General features: G+C 37.5%; 2 protein-coding genes across 4 annotated transcripts in view; both read right to left on the reverse strand.

Annotated features, from left to right (window-relative positions):
* Window positions 1–719: 719 nt before the first annotated feature.
* LOC130085896 (nebulin-like) lies at window positions 720–6,105 on the reverse strand. The gene is made up of 8 exons (XM_056251894.1): window positions 5,630–6,105; window positions 5,110–5,202; window positions 4,642–4,749; window positions 3,526–3,712; window positions 3,262–3,354; window positions 3,030–3,173; window positions 1,689–1,792; window positions 720–1,555 (listed from the first exon to the last, which is right to left on the reverse strand). The coding sequence occupies exons 1-8, from the start codon at window positions 5,666–5,668 to the stop codon at window positions 1,382–1,384; spliced, it is 942 nt and encodes a 313-aa protein (XP_056107869.1). The 5' UTR covers window positions 5,669–6,105; the 3' UTR covers window positions 720–1,381.
* A 164-nt stretch (window positions 6,106–6,269) lies between these two features.
* LOC130085895 (nebulin-like) overlaps window positions 6,270–16,583 on the reverse strand; it is a 62,136-nt gene continuing 51,822 nt past the window's right edge. The window contains exons 120-132 of one of the 3 annotated variants that reach the window (XM_056251891.1): window positions 14,197–14,310; window positions 14,009–14,113; window positions 12,463–12,567; window positions 11,795–11,899; window positions 11,268–11,378; window positions 10,082–10,192; window positions 9,528–9,641; window positions 9,325–9,429; window positions 8,929–9,033; window positions 8,513–8,617; window positions 7,902–7,994; window positions 7,388–7,480; window positions 6,270–6,585 (exon numbers count right to left, since the gene is read on the reverse strand). In XM_056251891.1, the coding sequence (XP_056107866.1) occupies window positions 6,424–6,585; window positions 7,388–7,480; window positions 7,902–7,994; window positions 8,513–8,617; window positions 8,929–9,033; window positions 9,325–9,429; window positions 9,528–9,641; window positions 10,082–10,192; window positions 11,268–11,378; window positions 11,795–11,899; window positions 12,463–12,567; window positions 14,009–14,113; window positions 14,197–14,310 (1,428 nt within the window). In that variant the 3' untranslated portion in view covers window positions 6,270–6,423. Of the gene's footprint in view, window positions 6,586–6,807; window positions 7,481–7,901; window positions 7,995–8,512; window positions 8,618–8,928; window positions 9,034–9,324; window positions 9,430–9,527; window positions 9,642–10,081; window positions 10,193–11,267; window positions 11,379–11,794; window positions 11,900–12,462; window positions 12,568–14,008; window positions 14,114–14,196; window positions 14,311–16,583 lie in introns of those variants that run through there. The other 2 variants (XM_056251892.1, XM_056251893.1) reach the window with 2 other exon arrangements.

A 16,583-nucleotide genomic window follows, 5' to 3' on the forward strand; every position in this document is an offset into this window, starting at 1 on the left:
TTTTTTATATATATATATATTTATTTCACCCCCTTTGTAAAATAGAGTCCCCTTACTCTTACCAGTCTTGTTCAAGGGGTGGCGTAGGTAGCACTGCCATAGACTTGCAGGGGGCCACACATGTCAGTCAAACATCCTCTTGGGCAGTCCTCCTTGGCCAAGAAAAGCTGCAATAGAGTCCAGACCTTCTGCCGTCAGTCTGAAGGTCTGGCTACAGAATACCTATGTGTTTTAATATTTAGACCACTTCTATTATTGATAGCTATCAGGATGTCAAGGGAGTTTCAACCAGTATAACAAAAAGTGTTTAGAAAATGAATTGCCTACCCTACCTTTAACATGTGTTAATGTTAACCAGCTCTTGAATTAAGTGAACCTATATTTAATATCAAACTGAAATAGTCTTTACAGAATCAAACATTATGTGATGGTTTCACAGATTAAATGAATATGGGTTAAATACTATTAAAGTGGTATTTCTTAAAAAAAAATTTATTCTGTAATTTACTCAAATGGACGGACAAAAAAAGTGAATATTAAAAATGTTGTCATTTGTGTTGCAAAGATTAATGAAAATTAGAGGTTTGGAACGACATGAGAGTAAAAGAAAGTGTACATTTTTATGATATATTTTAAACTTAAAAAAAATGTCAACCCTTTGTTGTTGACCAATATTTAACAATAATAATCTTATCACAAAATCCATGACAGGAAACAGATTTACTGCAGAAGCGTGGTGTGCTTTATTGGCTACTGATTCAAGGTATACATCTTCCTCTAATCCTACACCCACAGAATCAAAGAAACAAAACACACATGCAAATAGTGGCCAGCCTTCAGCAAGGGAGGGAGGAGGCTTGGTTTAAATCAATACATTTCACGTTAGAGTAACTGATGGCTTGTCCTCAACATTCTCAAGTTTTTTTTTGTTTTTTTTTGTTCATTTTCATGTGGCAACTTTAGTGCCTCTGTTCGGTTTTTATAAAACACTGAACTTCTGGTTTTCCTTTTCACATATAAAGTGAACCATGAGCCCATCTCTCTTTGTGCAAAAGTTTAATTGTTAAAACTTTCACAATGGCCTTCTTTGAATGTTGTGTAATTGCAATATACAAAAATAATGGGCTCCAGTTACTTAACTGTTAGAATAGAAGAAAAAGATAAATACAATTGTCTGTGACTTAAATAGGTATGTATAGTTTCTCATGCCACAACCACAATAGACTTAGTGACATGGGCACAAACGAAATTGCATAACAGTAATGAGGACAAACAGTAACGTAACTACTTAGACTAACAGTACACATAAAATGCTTGTTTCTGTCTTAGTGGATATCAAACTCCCCTATCCACAAGGAGTTTGACAGGGCAGTAGTTGTATTTAGATGGCTTCCACATAGTTGGCGGGCAGCATACCGGTTTTTCCAGTACGCTGCACAGTGCCATACATCCAACCCTCATCAATGGACTGCACGTTCACGATGACGTCACCATCCTTGAAGGACACCTCATCATTGTCAGCACCAGCGTAGTCATACATGGCACGGACAGTTTTCTGTTTAGGGCAGAGGGGAGAATATTAAACGAACAGCTTCACTTATGGAATATGCTGTTACTATTTAGACTAAGATATTGTAAAGTATATGCATAGAGCTTATTAAAGTTGCCATTGGTCTCTCAGTACTTACTCCAGTGGTTGAGGGATGTGAGGGGACAGAAGAAACAGTGGTCTGTTGTGTTGCCACAGAGGAGGATCTCTGCTGAACCTCTGTAGTCTTGGTCTGTGTGTATCCTAAATGAGAAAACAGCAGATTTAATAGCATATATATCTCTTCAGATAATTAGCATTCAGATTTTGGCTCCTTACAGGCAATTTTCAACGGTCATTAGTACCACTGAGATGGTAGACCAGATGAACACTTTTACATATCACTTTAAAGGGGAACTTGGCAACTCTAGTCATTTCTTCGCTGATTTTCACTTTTGTTGTCGCATGTTTTCTCAACAAGCTCCCCCTACAGCTGTGCAGCGTATATTTTCACAACACTGTCATAAAAAAAACTCACTTGCGGCACCTTCCTCCCGCTTTCTACCACTGTTCATGTGCATTTGTTATTATCGGAGCCGGCCAACTCTATCGTGTGGAGCTATGTCTACCAAGGTAGTAATACATCATACACAGTGTCATAGAATTATGTCGAATTGCCATAAAGCAGTACGTGTTTCTCGCTCGTTCTCGCTTCTCACGAGACTTCCTATTTCCAATTTACCGGGACGTTAGTCCCCATGTTGCAAGTTTGGTTTTCCGCCTGGGAACGCTGGGGGGAGCAGGGAAAGTCACCATTCTCTCCAGAACAGGTTATTAAACCATTCAAATGATTTCTAAACGGTTTTATTAAGTTGAAATAGTTGCCAAGTGCCCCTTTAAAGCCTCAGCAGTTACATAGAATGATATGATGTTGCATATGGTGCACTAAACAGTTGATGTGCATAACAGCATGGAGCTTATGTTGTAATGGATTTTGAAGATTTTTCAGGTTAAATCAAACAATTTAAGATAATTTAAACTTTGCTCAGTTTTAAAAAAAGACTATAATATAAAAAAGATTAAAAAAAATCTAAAAGAAATAAAAAAAATGTTTAAATATATTTGTTAATTTATTTTTGACCATCCTTAATGTTGCAATCTAACTCTATCCATCGGTTCCTGATTGGATATTGAGATGTGGACATTGCACTCAAAATTATGAGCTTGCAGTCCATTGTGGAGAGACAGGGTTTAAGCAGACTAAATGACTGGATAAGTCCGGCATACGTCAGAGAAGTCTGTAATTTTCACTGAAAGATCGAGTTATGATATTTTGAATAAACATTACGAGGTCAAGTTCAACGTTTTTTTTTTTAAATGAACAATGAATAATTTACAAAAAGATCAATAGCATGCAATGCATTAAAAAAAATAGATACAGTTGGCATGAAATGAAAATTCAACCTAAGGACAAAAGAAATGAGGCACTTTAAACATGTACCGTGTAAAGTGGAGACACCAAAGCCATTGCTGTAGAGCGATGCATGGTGGTCCACGTTCTCAGACACCTCGGACTTCTCATCGCCCACCCCACTCATTGCGCTGGTGGAGCGGGAGTGCTCCTTGCTGCGGCGCTGGGCTTGGACTGAATAATGGGACAAACATGTCAATGCTCCCTCCTCTTTGAAAGACTGTCTTCAATCGTAATAACCCTTTTATGTACAGTGACCCACCTGACATCATGTGAAGACTTCTGGACTGGATGTTGTCCTCGGCAGGGTCATAGTCAAAGACAGAGCCAGGGTTTGTGCGCCACACACGCAGGTCTTTGAGAACGTAAACTCAGATTTAGTGAATGTCTCTATTCAAAACTCATTTGGTTTCTGTGTATCATTTATTACATAGGCGTCATGCTTTTCTAGATTTACAGGAAGAGAAATCAGTTTCTAAACTCAAGTGTGTTTAGTGTGTACAGGAAACAGTATGTGTCAGCTGACCAGTGATGGTCTCCTGATCGTGTTCCTCTGCACGTCTCCTCTCCATCTCCACCACACGTCGCTGGATGCCGCGGTAGTTGATGTCACTGAAGTCCTGTGTGTTCCTCTTCACACGCTCAGTTATGGGGTCAGAGATGGTGGGGGTGAAGCTGCCCTTACTCTTCTCAAAGTCCTCGTGGTATCTGACCTGACAGGACCAATAGACAGCAAAACATGAGTCAGGACACTAAGAACCTGCTACAGCAACAATCCGTTTATAGTCCGAAGTCTCGATTGGCCTTTCGAATGGCTTCTCAAATGAGAAAAAAAAAAATGTAGGGTGGGACTTGATTTTGTCCAATGGAAATTGATAGGGTTGTTGGATGGTTTTGGTTTGCTGCTGTGATCTCATGTGAGTGACAGGATGTCCCACCCTCACGCCAGTAAACATGTCATATTATAGAACAGAAGAGATGTCGCTCCAAGAGGGAGGGGAAGTTATTTTGATTTAAGATTACGAGGGCACATGAATTAAAAAAAATAATAATGATGTCAGTGTCAGAGCCAGTCTGCAGATTTTGGGAGGGCGAGTTGACAGATTTTGCAGAAAACTGTGTAGTGAATGATGGGTACAGACTCTGATTTTTTTTTAGCTTCAGACTTTGATTCCATCCAGGTGGAGGATATCACACATGCTTGAACTTTTTAACTGATTTTAGAACTCACATTGGCTTCATTTGTCATGCATCTCCAAGCAACGATGTACATGTTTCTGTTTGAGTTTGTTGTGTTCAGAACGACTTGAAAGTCTGGTATTGTGTGAGTGTGTGGTAGACAGTAGTAACTATTTACAAAGTCACAAGTGTATGATGCCTAGTGTTTTAAAAATGTTCAGGGGCCATGTGCATAAATATAAACATAGTCACCGTTAAGACCTAGTCTGCCTACTAGCAGTTCGTTTTTTCAGCATCTACTGACTGTTGATAATATTACATCCTGCATTTTTTTTGTACTGATCCTCAACCTTGTAACATTTACCTCCCATTTTGAATGCAATAGGGTTGACCTTCATATAATATCGAAAAATCAGTACATTGCAGTATAATGATAAAGGTCAAGATGTGAACGTCATCTTACTCCAGAGATGATACGCTGGGTTTCTTTAACACGTCTCATCTCAGGGGTGTCCAGCACAAAGGCGGCCTTGCCCTGCACCTGCTTACGGAAGCTGTCAGAGTACAGAACCTGGACAAAAGTCACAGAAAATACTTGCATTATAAACCTGGATTATGATTATGTATCAAGACCCTGTGGAAATCAGGACATTAGACAAACAAAGAACATGAATATGACATCCATCAGCAAAACCCTGGGTGTTATTGTGAATTCAGACAGATGAATTAGAAGGATCTTCAGAGGGCTGGATTAAAAGTCGGTGGGTCCCGAGATGAAGCTTTGTAGTCATGATGATCAGTTACTGAATTAAATTCAGCAAATGGAAGAATAAAGTTAATATTATTAGCCTCCTAAGTGAAATGAGGGTATTAGAGCAGTTACGTTTACACACGGCAAACACACACACTCGTGTCCTGTGGCTGTGAGTACCGAGCTAATCTGCACTTGGTTCCGTTTGACCCGTTCCATCTCTGGAGTGAACACCACAGGCGTTCCCTTGGCAGAGAGGTCCTTATACAAAACCTAGAGTAGAAAAGAACAGCGCCCCCAGAGGCCAGTCAGACACAAAACACCACGGCAGATGCAAGAGTCTCTGGAGAGTCACACACAACACACAATGAGTTTATAGCCCAGAATTAAAAAGAGGAAACTGGTTGGGAAGGGAAAACAACAAATATGGGATATCTGGTGTTGGTTTAATTTTGGATTAGGAACAATGTTTGGAGTTGAATAATTCCCATACGTTTGAACTCACAGCAAAGGGTACCTAACTATGGTGGAATATGATGTGGTGAATTACATTAGATGAAAATGAGGTTTAAGCATTACATATGCTTCATTTGTTTTGCATCAGCGATGGCATTGTAAGAGTGGAAAAGGAAGAAGTATACTGGAAGCGTTAATGGGGTACAGAGCCACTCTCAAGTAAACCCTGTGGAGCTTCCACTACCGAGCTGATGTGCTTCTGATTCTCTCTGACCCGCTTCATCTCGGGGAGGTCCGGTATGGCTGTGCCTTGACCCAGCGAATCCTTGTATTTTATCTACCCAAGGATTAATTACGACATATCAAATAAACAACACACACATGAACCGAACAGCAACAGAACGAACATCCACAAAGATGAAATACACAAAATCATTAGCTCTGTTCCAAACCCAAGCCTCCTTGCTGCCTACGCAGACGTCTGCCTTTTAAAATTGCATTATAAGTGCCCATAAGAGGCATACTTGTACATCTCTACATAGGCAGCAGTTTTATATACTACACAAATAGCATTTAGCATCAGAGACTCCACCCACCACGTAATACTCAAGTTTAACAATCCATAAAGTTGCCAACTTTTCATAACAGCCTTTGGGTCAGGAGTGTGCCTATGATGCCTTCAAATGCTCCCTTGGTAGGCAGCTTACTAGGTTTTGGAGCAAAGCAATTGTGTTGGCAAATAACTGATAATGTTGCTGATCAACAATACAAGTTTAAAACTAGATATTACCTGCAAGGTTTTGTAAAAAAAAAAAAAAAGGTATGGTACCTAATTATTACATGGGGGAATCAGTTGCTAATAATTAGCCTGCAGCTAAATAAATACTAAGTATTACTGATAAAAGGGAATACAGGATTTTGTCACATGAGCTACACGAGAGTTACAACTATTGTTATGAATGATGGATTTGATGCAGTGACTTCTTCTCAGGGTCACTAGAGGGACTAGTATAAACAGATGGAGGCTAAAGGGTTTTCTTAGATGATGGAGAGACGAGGAAAAGGGAATGTTTTATGGGTGGGATAGAGGGTCACACCGCAGTGTACCGTGCTAATATTTTGCTGATTGCGTTTAACTCTCTCCATCTCTGGCGTTTCTGAAATTGATGTTCCTCCTCCCAAATCTTCCTTGTATTGGATCTTTAGAGGCAATGAGGCAAAAATAAACAAAAAACAAAGGTAAAAAATGACTTGAAATCTTATGTCAATATTTTTCAGATATCAGTGTGTAAAAATAAATAAAAATAAATCAATGACATACAAAATGCATGAAAACAAAAGTTTTGAAGATGTAAAATGTCAGAATACATCATAAAATGTCTCTAGCAAGAAAATTATTTGGTCATATACTGTGAGGTATAAACACTACCGTTCAAAATTTTGAGGTCAGTAAGATTTTTTTTTAAAGAAGAATCATGAAAAAAATATATCACCGTTTCCACTAAATATTAAGCAGCTTAAAATGTTAAGCAGCAACTGTTCCAGCATTGATAATAATAAGAAATGTTTCTTGAGCACTAAATCATCATATTAGAATGATTTCTAAAGGATCATGTGACACTGAAGACTGGAGTAATGATGCTGAAATTTCAGCTTAGCCTTCACAGGAATAAATTACATTTCAAAATATATTCACAGTTCTTATACATTTTAATAGTATTTCAGAACATTTCTATTTTTACTTTATTTTTGATTAAATAAAAACAGCCTGGGTGAGCATAACATCTTACAGACTCCAAACGTTTTTTGAATGGTAAAGTATGGAGCAAAAATATACATAAAATAGTGAAGGGGAGCTTTTGGTTTATTTAGGGACGTTTATCCTTACCAATAAGCTGAAGAAGGGGTAAAATGAGACTTTAAAGAATGATAAAGATGAAGAATGAGAGTATACAGTAAAATGTTTAAAGCAAGGAGTCTTCCTCAAAGAGAAAAACACTACCGAGCTGATGTTCTTCTGGGTGTCCCGTACACGCTTCACCTCAGGAAGGTCAGGTATAGAAATGCCTTGACTTAGTGAATCCCTGTATTTAATCTAATACACATTTCAGGTCCATTAAGAGCATGAAATAATTGACAGGATCAAATAAGTGATAAAGTCAGAGAATTGACACATTTATGCAGAAACGGGATGAAAGGGGTAAAAAGAGAGGAGAGGTTGAGTGTTTTTAACAATGCAACACTAGTTAAAGTCTTGGAACCACTTTAGGATGAAGATGGATAAATATATGGATCATGTTATAATATGTTATTAAAAATGATGAGAGGCGTGGCTATTTATTTCAAATTATTACTTCATATTAGATGCTCTATATTAAAATGAATCTTTGACATTACATTTTTTAGAATGCTGTCAGAATTTGGATTAAAATCATAAATAAAGGAGGCATTATGTTGTTTTTTAGGGGCTCTCCAATGGGAAGGAGGGTGAATGGTTGGGTCACAACACTGAGTACCGTGCTAATAGCCTCCTGATTGCGTTTAACCCTCTCCATCTCAGGGGTTTCAGCTATGGCTGTTCCTTGCCCAAGCTCCTCCTTGTACTGGATCTTTAGAATTGTACAAGAATAATGAGGCATTAACATTTGGTTTTTATCTCGTAGGATAAGTAGCTTTCATTTGTTTTGTCTGGGGACGCTTCAGAATGTGCCCTCGCACATAAAAACAGACCAAACATTTGAGAAGAGATGGACAAACAAAGAAACTACAACATTTCAAACACACAAGACAGATACAAACCAAACAGGTAAAATATGTACATATTAAGCTTGTAAAATAGTTAGAGCTACTGTTTAGGATGAAGAAAGGTCAACAGCATCAAATTTGATGATTACTGTTAGTGGCTTTGCTAGTTTATGACTAAGTATTAGACTAAGGTCTGCTATATTTATATTATGTAAAAAGAGCTGGATGTCAAGAAATGTTAACTTGTGGTTGTACAGAAAAAAAGGAAAAGGTGGTGTAAAGCAAGAAATGAGAACAGAAAAATAACCAAAAACAAAATAAAATAAAAAATTGTGGTTAGAATGTTGAAAAAAAAAACATATACTCATTAGACAGTAAGTACCGAGCTGAAATTCTTTGTATTTTCTTTAACACGAAGCATTTCAGGAGTGTCCTTTACCGCGGAAACTTTGCCCTTACTGTTTTTAAGGTCAATCTGGTACTGAAGCTAAAAAGAAAAGAGCACAAAAGCAGTCAAAACTGACACAAAAATGCAACGAGAAAACAGTTCTCATTCAAAATCAAGAGAAGTGTGTATTATTAAAATGGACAACTAACTAAGCCACATAACAAATCTGTCTACACTTTAATATTTCTCTCTCTTTTTTTTTTTCCATACAAAAACACATGAAAGACAGGGACCAAAGACAACAAAGGATTCAAATACCACATTTAGGCTAAGATGAATAAAACAGAAACATAATATGGACTGAACAGACATAATATGGACTGGCTCAAAGCCCGCGGAGAAACACTTACGGTGCTGAAGTTCTTCTGGTTCTCACGCACTCTTTGCATCTCAGGAGTGTCTAACACAGGCACATAGTGTGACATGGTCTTCTCAGCCTCCTCCTTGTACTTTTTCTATTTGGTTAAATAAAAAGTTGAATCATAAAAATCATAATAATAAACAGAGCAATTCCAATAGGGTCCTCACACCATCGGTGGTCAGGCCCTAATAAAACAGGTAATATTTTCTAGTTTGTTTTCTATTCATTGTTATATGGAGTTTTGCAACCCTTTTACCAAAATGTGTCTATATACAGATCCAAACGTCTTAATAATAAGAGTTTAAAAATAGGTAAATGTATACCAATACACTAGCAATAAACATCAAAAAATGACTTTTTTTCTTCAAAGAAGCAACCCTCATACCTGGCTCACAAGGTTCCTGATCTGCTGAGCGTGGAGGATGTCAGGGGTGTCAATGACTGTGGTGTATGTGGCTCTGTCATGCTCAGCATTCTGCTTGTACTTGGCCTGGAAAACAAATTAACCAGCAATCAATGTATTGTTGAAATGTTGGTGCTAATAGTTGAGGGAACACTGAATTGATGGGTTGGAGATCATCTGTGTACCTGACTGAGGATATCTGTGGCGTTCTTTGCCCTCAAGAAGTCTGGAGTGTCAGTGGCCAAAGCCAACATGCCTTTTCCCTTGATATCTTGCTCCAATCCTTTCTTGTACTCTCTCTGCAGGAATTGGGCAGAAATGAGATCATGTTCATATGTTTGTTTATCAGTCATCTTAACATTCACACCAATAAACATTCCTGTGGGCTACAAACACAAAAGCAGCATACATTTAAAAAAAAAAAAAAAAATTTTAAAGGAGAAGAGGAAGAAAAATTAGATGATATTAACATCAAAGCTGTAAAGGGAAAATAAGGGAGACCATTTAGAATTGAAAGACAAAATGACATTTAGTGGGAGTCTCAGTCGGATGAGTTGAATTGCTTTACCAAACCTGGTTAGATGGCACATCATAGAGAAAGTCCATAAGCTTGATTAGTTTTCTCATTAGCAAGAGGCAAAATGACCGGTTTCTGCCTGATTAGTGTGATGAGGAGGAAGTGGCGTTGTGGGAGATGACTACAGGTAAGATAAGTCAGTTTGAGCTTTAGCCATCCTACCTCACAAAGGATATGAGTAGCATTCTTTGCTCTCAGTAACTCAGGAGTTTCCTCCAGCACTGTAAGCCCTTTACCCTTCACCCCTTCCTCTAGATCCCTCCTGTACTCTTTCTACAGGGCGGAGAAGAACAGAAATACTGCAGACACATAGCACACACAGACACAGACACAGTACTGCGCCCACTGACATTTCAAAGTCACCAAGCATTTGCTCTGGGTTTGAGATAATGCTTCACACACAGCATATAATCAAGGTGCATGTTGTCCATACACAACAAGTAATTGAACATAATCTACTTGGAGCAAAGGCATTGCTGAGTTTGAAAAGCAACCTGATAAAGACGTATACAATATTGATCACAAATGTCACAGGCAAGAATATTGACAAAACAATGTCTGAGATTTTTTAACATGTAGCCTACATTCGTTTTGCAGCATTCGTATAATTGTAAAGCCAAACCAAAATCTAATGAGGTTAAAATAAAATAAAATGTTATGTCATGTGCATGCTCAGGGTAACTAAATATTCATGGTAACCAAGATCTAAAGAGGTTAAAATAAAATAATCAAAAAATAAATAAAATATAAAATGTTATTTCATGTGCATGACCAGGGAAACTAAAGTACAGTGTAAATAGGTTTAAAAAACAAGAGATTTGATCATAAAACAAATGTAAACATTAATAACAGGGTTCCCACATCTTTTGATCAATGAATTTTAAATGACATTTCCAGTCAAACATTAAAAATTAAAATATCAATACAAATTATTTGAAAGATTGCATAGTGATATATTGTGAGATTGAATAATGATAACTTGGCGACAATAAAAAATTTCGTAGGATTAAAAATAAAAGGATTTTCATAACTTTTCCTGGACTGCAATCACAATTTGGAAATCCAGGCCTGGAATGACATTCCCTAATATGTCCAGGTTTTTCATGACTGTTGGAACCTTGTTAAAACCAGCAACAGCAGAAAACACACACACACACACAGATGTTGGAAGGAGAAGGGAATTACTGAGAGTGTATTACAACGGAAGGATGGTTCATGCATACTAACCATAACCTACTTGGGTGTAACTGGAAACTTCAAAGACACTCATGTAAAGGATTATAATGTGTATGTGGTCTTAGTATTATTACCAGGATGGAAGGAAGATGATATAAGGGCTTCATGTTACCTCGCTAATAATTTTCGTGGCGTGTCTGACATGTATCATGGCAGGGGTGACCTCCAACCCAGAGAGGTTCTTTCCTTTCATTGTCATCTCAAAGTCCTTCTTATACTCTTTCTATCCACCACAAATATAGAAGAGTGGGAGATACATGAAGCTTCAGGCATACGGGTCTAGTACACCATGGTCACACTGGTTCCTCAGTCGAAGAGTGTGACAGTTCATATAATGTTTTGAGTATCTTCTTGATGTTAATTTAAAACATTTTCTCCAGTCAGTGTGTTGTACAGTGACACTTTCAAAACAGCCATAAGCATCTAACATACATAAATGCCTACCATAAATCCATGGGTCCTGGTTGGAAATTGTGGTCTCCCAATTACTTACTAGCATTACTAAGTAAGATTCAAACAGTGTGCTTTTATGTGGATACAAATATTGTATTTCAAAGTCATTCACAAAGTACACTTGAGCAATATACGCTACCAATCTGTTTTGCATTGAATACACTGAGCTTTGGCATCAGTATTTACCTGACTCTGCATATGTTGAGCCTCCTTAGCAGTCACGTAAGTAGGAGTCTCAAAGTCCAGCATGGCTTTGCCTCTTTCTTTCTCATATTTCTCCTTATACTTCACCTGTAGTCAGACAAAATCCCAAAGGTGAAAAACATACAAATAGAAAAAAGCTGAACTGATTAATTTAATGGTTTACTAAATAATGATTGCCAAGCAAAGACCACAGATTTGTCTGCAAACTGAATCTTTTTGAAGAGTCAAGACTATATATATATATATTTTTTTTTTTATACTGGATATCAATTAATCTGCCATTTTATGTTCCTAAGCACTGAGACTCCTGAAAGAGAGTTTACCATAGGCTCAACAGTGTGGAAAATTCATTAAAAATACAATGGATGTTTATGATGTTTTCGCAATATAAAATGTCTCAGACTTTAATGATGGAGTGACTCACTTTTACAACTTTGTTCTTGCATAACGCACAGACAAGTCCTTATAAAGCAGTTTTACAGCACAAATTAACCCAAACAAATAAAATGTAAATGATAAATAAATCTAATTTAGCTGCATAAGACTGACAAGTTAGCTGAAATGAAATAAACAGGTCCAACATGTGAAGCATCACACACAGAGAAGCAGGTGACGTCAGCTGCAGAAAGCTCCAGAACTGTAAGACTTACGTGACTTTGCAGCTCTGAGGCCTCTTTGTGGTGAAGCTGCTCAGGTGTGTCAGCTATCATAAGGTAGTGACCCCTACTCTCCTCAAACTTCTTCTTGTACTGGTACTAAAGAGGAACGCCCAATAAAGCAGCTCAATAAAACAAAATGGAAATCCAGTGTTTCATCTCTCCCATATTGAAAAGGCCGAAATTGGCCAAAAATGAAAAAGAAAGTGGGGACCAAAAAAAAAAAAAAAGAAGAAGAAGAAAAGACTGATGGCTGAACACATAACATAATGACACTGATAATGGAATGAGGTAGATTTATTTAACTTCATATGATCTAATCATACTAATATTGTTATATCATAATAAATGTTTGGTAACACTTTACAATAAGGTTTCATTAGTTCACATTAGTTAACATGAACTAATAATGAACTGTACTTCTAAAGCATTTATTAATCTTAGTTCATGTTAATTTCAACATTTACTAATACATTATTAAAATTAAAAGTTGTATTTGTTAATATTAGTTAATGTACTGTGAACTAACATGAACAAATGATGAATGACTATTAATATTAACTAACATTAACAAAGATTAATAAATACTGTAACAAATGTACTGCTCATTGTTAGTTCATACATTAACTAATGTTAACAAATGAGACCTTATTGTAAAGTGTTACCAAATATTCTAATATCACACGTTGGAGCCAATGTTCCCCCAAAAAACACAGTAGCACCTCAATGCAGTACATGAGATCCATGGGGAGGAGTCGGATCAAGATCCAAGGGGTGGAGATGGGTAGGATTAGGGGTGGGTTTAGGGATTAGGGGTGGGTTTAGGGATCAGGGGGCGGAGATGGGTAGGTTTAGGTATATGTAAGGTGGGAGGAGTTGGATCTGGATCCGACTCCTCCCCGTGGATTTCATGTTCTGCAGTGAGGACCATCTCAAAAAACACCTTCCCCAAAAACCTCTTAGACTTCATTTAAGGTTATACATAACAATAACATTTTAAAATCAGTTTTAGATAGATAGATCGTTTTAGATTTTAGATATAACATAAGTGTATATGTTTATAGAGATATGTTTAGATAAAAGCTGTCAAGTCAACATTCAAGTATAGTAAGTTATTTTCTAGTTTATATGCACACATCCCAATGAAAATTAAAAAAGGTTGATGAAAAAATGAATAAAAAGGCATCCAGGGAAGTGGGTTAAAAAAATATGTATCAGGGATTGTTATTAAAGAAAAAAATGGAAAAATGAGATGTTAGAGTGCTTTTAGAATAGCACTAGGCATGTTAATAAAAAGAAGAAGAAAAAAATAAAATAGGGTCAAGTGAAAGCAAAAATGGAGCTAGTGGTAGTATGTTTAAAATCGGATGATGAGGGTCACTACCAAATGATAGCCTGGAATGAGTAAATAGATTAAATGATAGCTTTCTCTGAGGATGATAGATGGCTCATGTGAAATTACATGAAGATGTGATATTTCACAGTTATAGTGTTACAGTGTGTGATGGGAGGGAAATGAAGCCATCAATAAAACTCTTACATCACTGGACAGCTTGCTAGTGCTCAGGTTGTGCTGCATTGACAAAGACTCTGCCATGTCAGTGACAGGTTTGTGAATCTTCTTCAGGTCACCTTTGTACTTCACCTGTAAGAAATATCCAGGCAAAAACACACCATGATAAGAAACACTCTCAATGTGATATGAGCAGGTCTGAGAGTTTAAAGCACCTCGCTTGCAAGTTCATTGGCATCCTTCAAAGTCTGGTAAATCTTGCTGTTCTTCAAGTCATACTGTGGTCTCTTTCCTTTCATCTCCTTGTCAAACTTCTCCTTGTACTTCACCTTTTGAGAGAGGACAGTGACAATGTTAGTTGCTGTTAGTGATGCATTTTCTGTCGTATGAGCCAAAATGCTTGCAAAAGCTCAGAGACATGAATCGTTTCATGCAATCATCAGTGGAAAGAAAGGGAAACTGAAAAGAATCTCGTTACAACAGGGTTTCAGTTGGGTCTAATTCAGTACAATTCAGATCAAGTTCACATTGTACTAGCCCCAAATGGGATGACCAACACAAAGTTCAGAGCATTCAAAAGCATCACATCCAACATATACTGTTTGTGTGCACATAAAGCTGAAGTGTGTGATTTCTGTTCCACTAGCATCACTGAACCAACGGGGTGCAACAGGGCCAAGACTGACTCGATTATGTCATTTGCAGTGCTTCATGGGAGTGAATAAGCACTAAAGAGTTCTTTTGGTGAATGTTCTTTGATTCTCTGATTGGTGGAGATTTCTTTACAGAATCATGGGTAATGTTTAACAGAAATTACACAGTTACACAATTATTTTAAAAATAATTTGGAAAAATGCAGGCTGATGGCTTCAACAAAAGCACATATCGTCGGTTAACCTTGTTGCTCACAGTAGGTCTGTCTTTAAAGGGGCATTATGCAGAAATCCCGTTTTTGTCAAACAGCGACCCCTAGAGTTACTGTGGAGTACTTGAATTTAACGTTACTGTCGTAAATACCACTCACAGTATACAATAGTACATTGTGTTTAATTTGTCGTTTAATGAGATATAATATATGTTGTTAGTGGTGAGAATTTTCACGTGATTAAATACATAGATCCGACAATTTTAATGGTCCAGAGGCAGAACTTTTGCCAAGTGTGTCAGAGGTTCTGGGTTCTAATCGGTACTAGTAGTATAGTTTATTTTCCTCATCAAAACCGATTGTTTATTAGTGGTTGTATTTCAAGCAGGGATATGTTTTTTGTGCATTAGATTTTGTGATTTCACCATAACAAAATATAGAGAGTCTCTCAGTCCCCGCAACGGATTCAGGCGCGCGTCACAACAGAACACTGTAACTTATCTGCACCACTGATCGCAGAGGCAACGAGCACTTTGGTCACTTGATTTCAAAAATAACACATTTCAGATCGCCTCTTATTTAACAAACGAACGAAATGAATGCTCTACTAGAGTTACCTGGAGATGTTTTATTTGTTTGTAATGGTACATCCGTGCCGCGAGAAGTTTCAATGGGGACATAACACACCCGCAAATTATGCCTATGCTCGTGTCCGACTCCTCGCTCGGTCAGTCTGCCGTTTCCTCTTTCTCTGTTCCTCCGACAATGCTTTCCTAGCTTTCTGCATCTTATATGCCGGCTCAGCCATGACGATAGTGTGACAAACTCCATCCATCTATACCTTGTTCCTGTGTGTATGTGTGAGTTGCCGTAAAGGAATTTGTTACATCGCGAGAGCTGATATCACGCGATACTTCCTGACGCGGCCCGCCGCACCGAAGTTGCAAGTGAGATTTTTGCGCTCACAGGCACCAGGGGGGGTCGAGACGCCCACCATTCAACCCGAAAGAAGTTATATAACCATTTCAATAACTCTGAAGCTGTTCAGTTAAGCTAAAAAAGCTGCATAGTGTCCCTTTAAAGGTTTAAAAGTTATTGTTAACTTGAATGAGATTTTTACTTTCAGAACCCGACTCACACTCTATTGCTAAAGAAGTGACTGTGCTCAAACAGGTTTCCGAACACTTCATCTGTTGAAGTGCCATTGGTTAAACAAACAGTCCCACCCCAAACTCAAGCTGTTGGTTAAGCCAATGTTACTGTATATGTCAATGTTTTGATTGTTCCAAAATGTTTTTGTGCTGGTCTTTAATGGGTTAGTTCGCCTAAAAATATAACACAAATTAAGATATTTTTATTTAAATCTGAGGGATTTCTGTCCCTTCACTAAAAAATCCATTCACCCTAACCTCTTCAGAAGACTTTGATTAAACCGCTCCACGATGTATATGGATTATGTGAACTATGTCTTTATTAACTTTTTAAAGCATCAAATATTCGGGTGAATGGAGGTTCAAAAGAGGGACAGAAATCTCTCAGATTCCATTAAAATATCTTCATTTGTTTTTCAAAGATGAACAAAAGTCTTATGGATTTGGAACAAAATGATGGTGAATAAATTATGACAGAATTTTCATTTTTGGGTGAACTAACCCTAATTAAAGAAAAATTACACACTTCGGCTTTAACTGGAGGGAAGGTGGAAAAGAGGTTGAATCTTTTCCCAAAGATTCTGAA

The sequence above is a fragment of the Rhinichthys klamathensis genome, unplaced genomic scaffold (genome assembly GCF_029890125.1).
Source record: "Rhinichthys klamathensis goyatoka isolate OS25496 unplaced genomic scaffold, OSU_Roscu_1.1 h1tg000090l_1, whole genome shotgun sequence".
NCBI lineage: Eukaryota > Metazoa > Chordata > Actinopteri > Cypriniformes > Leuciscidae > Rhinichthys > Rhinichthys klamathensis.

Bases quoted from the DNA above. Each gene is read 5' to 3' on its own strand.
- LOC130085896 (XM_056251894.1), bottom strand. From the start codon at position 5,668: ATGAAGCGGGTCAGAGAGAATCAGAAGCACATCAGCTCG. The intron at 3,174-3,261 runs GTGGGTCACTGT...CCCATTATTCAG, and splicing joins AAGTCTTCACATGATGTCAG to TCCAAGCCCAGCGCCGCAGC. The intron at 1,793-3,029 runs GTACATGTTTAA...TTTCTCATTTAG, and splicing joins TGGTGTCTCCACTTTACACG to GATACACACAGACCAAGACT.